The 4138-nt window shown below is 35.3% G+C and overlaps 1 protein-coding gene across 1 annotated transcript; it reads left to right on the top strand.

Moving 5' to 3' along the window:
• The first annotated feature begins 267 nt into the window (after window positions 1-267).
• LOC102597154 (zinc transporter 4, chloroplastic) lies at window positions 268-3853 on the top strand. Its single transcript, XM_006360929.2, has 4 exons — window positions 268-556; window positions 648-705; window positions 1575-2269; window positions 3108-3853. Exons 1-4 carry the CDS (start codon window positions 542-544, stop codon window positions 3561-3563), a joined length of 1224 nt encoding a protein of 407 aa, XP_006360991.1. The 5' UTR covers window positions 268-541; the 3' UTR covers window positions 3564-3853.
• Window positions 3854-4138: the final 285 nt, after the last annotated feature.

Raw genomic sequence — 4138 nt, 5'->3', positions numbered from 1 at the left:
ACTAGCTAGACAATTAATATTATAAACATGCCTGAAATACCAATTGGAACGCAAATACTCGAAATAAGGGGTTAGATAATTATTTACATCAAAGATTATAAATAAAATAACTAGATTTATGAGTTTATGTAAGTTTTAATAATAAAAAAGTTAAAAATATACAATAAAAAGTTTTTGATGAATTGACTAAATAGCATCCGGCAGAGATGTCGACAGAGTGATGCTCATTCTCTTGTATTAGAAGCAACTGCTCCAAAGTCTCCCTATCTCCTCTCTCTTCGTCTTTACAAATAATGTCGACATCCAAATCTCTATCTCTGTTTCTTCCATTTCTTCTAATCCCCCTTCCCTTTCTTTCAACTATAAACAGTTTTCTTTGGGATAATATTAAAGGGGTTTTCAAGAATCATTACAATATTCGTGTTAGATTTAAACCCTTCTTCCATCTGTTATATACATACAAAGAGAAAGTTGTGTTTTCTCTGTTTCTGTAAACTTCTTAATTGAAAAAGAGGCGAAAGAATTTCATTCCCTCGACCCCATGTCATTCATTGAGGTTCGTTCTTTATAGTGCCCCCACAACCCCACTTCTTTTTATATATTCTTGAAAGCTGTGAGTTTTATTCTTATACTTATCTTATTTTCAGGATCTCATGTCTTCCTTTTTTATGGACCATATTAGACAAAAGACTGGGTCTTTATCAGGTAAACTAATTGTTATGGGGATTGTGGAAAGGGAAAATTAATTCTTGGTTTTGCTTCCTTTGGTTTGTAACTGATGGAGATTTGTATTGCAATTCCCAAGATTAATTTTTTTTTTTCTCCTTTATGTCTTGAGTAATTCTCATTTATTTGAGGTTCTAATTGGCTACTCATTAGTTATTTGTATTCAGTTTGGAACTTCATTATGTTAAATTTAGTTTATCTGTTTATTAGTAGTTCAATTTTTGAGTCTTCTGATGAAACTGGACATTCTTTGCTTTAAGTAGATGTTATTTTTGAAGTTCAATTTTGCGATGTTATGCGGAATGTTGCTGCACCCGTGTCACATCCTCCAAAAATGCACTGTTTTTGGACGATTCTGACCAACATATCAATTTTGTACTGTTCTTGCTTTTATGAAATGTTGGGGGTATTGACTTCTAAATTTTAATTGGTATTAAAGGTCTTTCTTTTTTTGGTTGTATATGATTCTTGTCTTCATTTGCTCTGCAACTTCATTTCCTCTGTTTTGGCTGTTGAATCTCACTCATGTAGTAAAGCTGGGAAAGGGAAAGAAAGAAAAAAGGCTGTGTTGGTTGTACTTAGTCAAAAAATGGAGTTATTCTTGCCAATTCTACGCAACTAGCTCTTTTGACTTGTTATCTATTTTCGTGTATTATATCGGATACAGATTCTATTACCTTCAATATTCTAATGAATTTTATGTTTCATATCAAAATATTTTTGAAATGTACAGATACTCTTAATTATGTAGGAATTGAAAAGAAGATAGTTCTTCATTGGTTCAATACTTTAATTATGTAGAAATTGAAATGATTTCAACATTCTTACTATTCTTTTTGTCAAAACAGATACGATTATGCTGAAACTTTCTGAACCTATTTCCAATACTGCCTGTGGCAGTGCTGTTGATGAGATGGAAGGATGCCAAGATAACTCTGCTGCTCTCACCCTTAAAATAGTGGCTATCTCCGCCATCCTAATAGCTGGTGTTTGTGGAGTTGGCATCCCATTAGTTGGCAAGAAGCACCGATTCCTTCGAACTGACTCTAATCTATTTTTTGCTGCTAAAGCCTTCGCTGCTGGTGTCATCCTCGCCACAGGTTTTGTACACATGTTACCAGGTGCCACTTCATCGTTAACTAATCCTTGTCTTCCAAAATCTCCTTGGTCGAAATTCCCTTTTGCTGGTTTTATCGCTATGATGGCTGCTTTGGCTACCTTGGTGGTTGACTTTGTTGGGACTCAGTATTATGAAAAGAAACAAGAGAAACAAAACCAAAAAGATCAGACTGATTCAGCCGACTTGGTGTCGGAATCAGCTATTGTACCAGTTGAGCCTAAGCCAAGGAATGAGATATTGTTTGGTGAAGAAGAAGGTGGTGCAATACACATTGTGGGGATGCATGCGCATGCTGCTCATCACAGACATAGTCATTCACATGAACATGGGGACGTGAGGGAGCATTCCCATGGTCATTCGCACTCCCATAGCTTTGGTGGTGGGGATGAGGAAGGTGGAGTGAGGCATGTTGTTGTTTCTCAGGTAATTTTACTTCAACTATTTCACACGTCATTGGACACATTTCTCTGTACTTCTTGGCTTAAGTTTGTTGTGGTTGGAATTTGGTGAATGCTGTCCAGAAGGTTTTCGATTATCTCATCAGTTTTGTAGGCTTTAAAGAAATCAATTCCATTTCCTAAATGCCAGCATTTATGAGAACAAGAATGACTGGACTTTATTGTATATCATTCATGCCACGAAAGAAACTTGATGTAAATTTCTTGAATGATTTGTAGTTTGAATGGTTTACCAAATTTACAACAACTTGAAGTTTTTGGTGCAATTGACAAAGAGAATTCAATAGACAACTCCAACTTAATTTGGGATGAAGGCATATGTAGTTGATTGATTGCAGCTTTCTATAAGCTTCTGTTTCCGTGAGCTTTGATAAAGGCATAGACAATTTGTATTCTGCTAGTTAATTTCTAACTGTTTGGTGCTTAAGATTTTCGCCCAACCTCTGAGATACTGCATATATTGTCATGTGAAATCTAACTTCATATGGAATAGTACCTAAACTTTGTTAAATGCTTCCCTTGGTCAATCAGGTGGCCTTGATTACATATTTTTTGGTGTGGTGCATCGAGTTGTTCACAGAATTCTTTACGTATTCACAGATTTATCTTTGTGTATTTCTCATAATAGCTGATGTCTTGGGCTGCTTGCTTCCTTATGTATTTTATAACAGGTTGTTACTTTTGTTTAATCGGCAAATGAGCAAAAGTTTGATTTGCCCCGTCTTTGTCAAGATGCATAATGTTTGTATGTCTATCAGTTTGATTGTGTATAAGTTCATTCAAACAAATTATTTCCCTTGCAGGTCTTGGAGCTTGGGATAGTATCACATTCTATCATAATAGGCGTATCATTGGGTGTCTCAGAAAGTCCATGTACAATAAGACCCTTGCTCGTAGCATTGTCATTCCACCAGTTCTTCGAAGGTTTTGCATTAGGAGGTTGCATCTCACAGGCGCAGTTCAGTTCCATGCGTTCCACTGTAATGGCAACGTTTTTCGCCATAACAACCCCGTTGGGAATTGCTGTAGGGATCGGAGCTGCTTCATCTTACGATCCTCATAGCCCAAGAGCTTTGGTTGTGGAAGGGATCCTTAACTCGATATCTGCTGGAATTCTAGTGTACATGGCTTTAGTAGACCTAATAGCTGCAGATTTCTTGAGTAAGAGAATGAGCTGCAATACAAGGCTTCAAGTAGTTTCTTACTTTGCACTATTTTTAGGGGCTGGACTAATGTCCCTTCTTGCAATATGGGCATGAATGTTATTGCATTTAATATATGCATGTAATTTTTTTGTTTTTTGTATCTTATTATTATCCATAAAATCAGCCAAGCAAGCAATTATTTACAAAAAAAATTCTTGTCATTTTACTTCTCCTTGAAGGGTGTTTATGTAACAAGTATGACAACCTTGTAGAGTAGGGTTTGAAGATGGAGTTGCAAACAGAAGAGAAATGTTGCATTTTGGTCTTGTAATAAAATAATTTGATGTTCTTTTCTTAGTTTTATGGCTGTTTTCCTTGTTGTGGGATGTGATTAAGAATAGGATCTTTATAGGAAACTAGATTGGGAATAAATACTCTCCTTTGATGATGGTTCATTTACTTTTATATTTATTTGATGCATATAACCTCTTTTTGTTTTTTCATGATGTCATCTCATATGGAGAGCAGAGTTATGTGATGTTTTTACCTTCTTCAATCTTGGTATAAGAAGTAAATAGTGCATCACTTAATATAATAGACTTTCTTTTCATTAGAATCACATTTATAACGAATATAACTACAAAACTTACAAGATGCTAGATTGACATCATTCTTATAGTATCACATGG

The sequence above is a fragment of the Solanum tuberosum genome, unplaced genomic scaffold (genome assembly GCF_000226075.1).
Source record: "Solanum tuberosum cultivar DM 1-3 516 R44 unplaced genomic scaffold, SolTub_3.0 scf00342, whole genome shotgun sequence".
NCBI classification, from domain to species: Eukaryota; Viridiplantae; Streptophyta; class Magnoliopsida; order Solanales; family Solanaceae; genus Solanum; species Solanum tuberosum.
Note: the sequence above shows the minus strand (reverse complement) of the source record. Positions and strands in the feature narration are given on the sequence as shown.

Coding starts and splice junctions, on each gene's coding strand:
- LOC102597154 (XM_006360929.2), top strand. Junction 706..1,574: donor AAAGACTGGGTCTTTATCAG/GTAAACTAATTG, acceptor TTGTCAAAACAG/ATACGATTATGCTGAAACTT. Junction 2,270..3,107: donor GGCATGTTGTTGTTTCTCAG/GTAATTTTACTT, acceptor TTTCCCTTGCAG/GTCTTGGAGCTTGGGATAGT.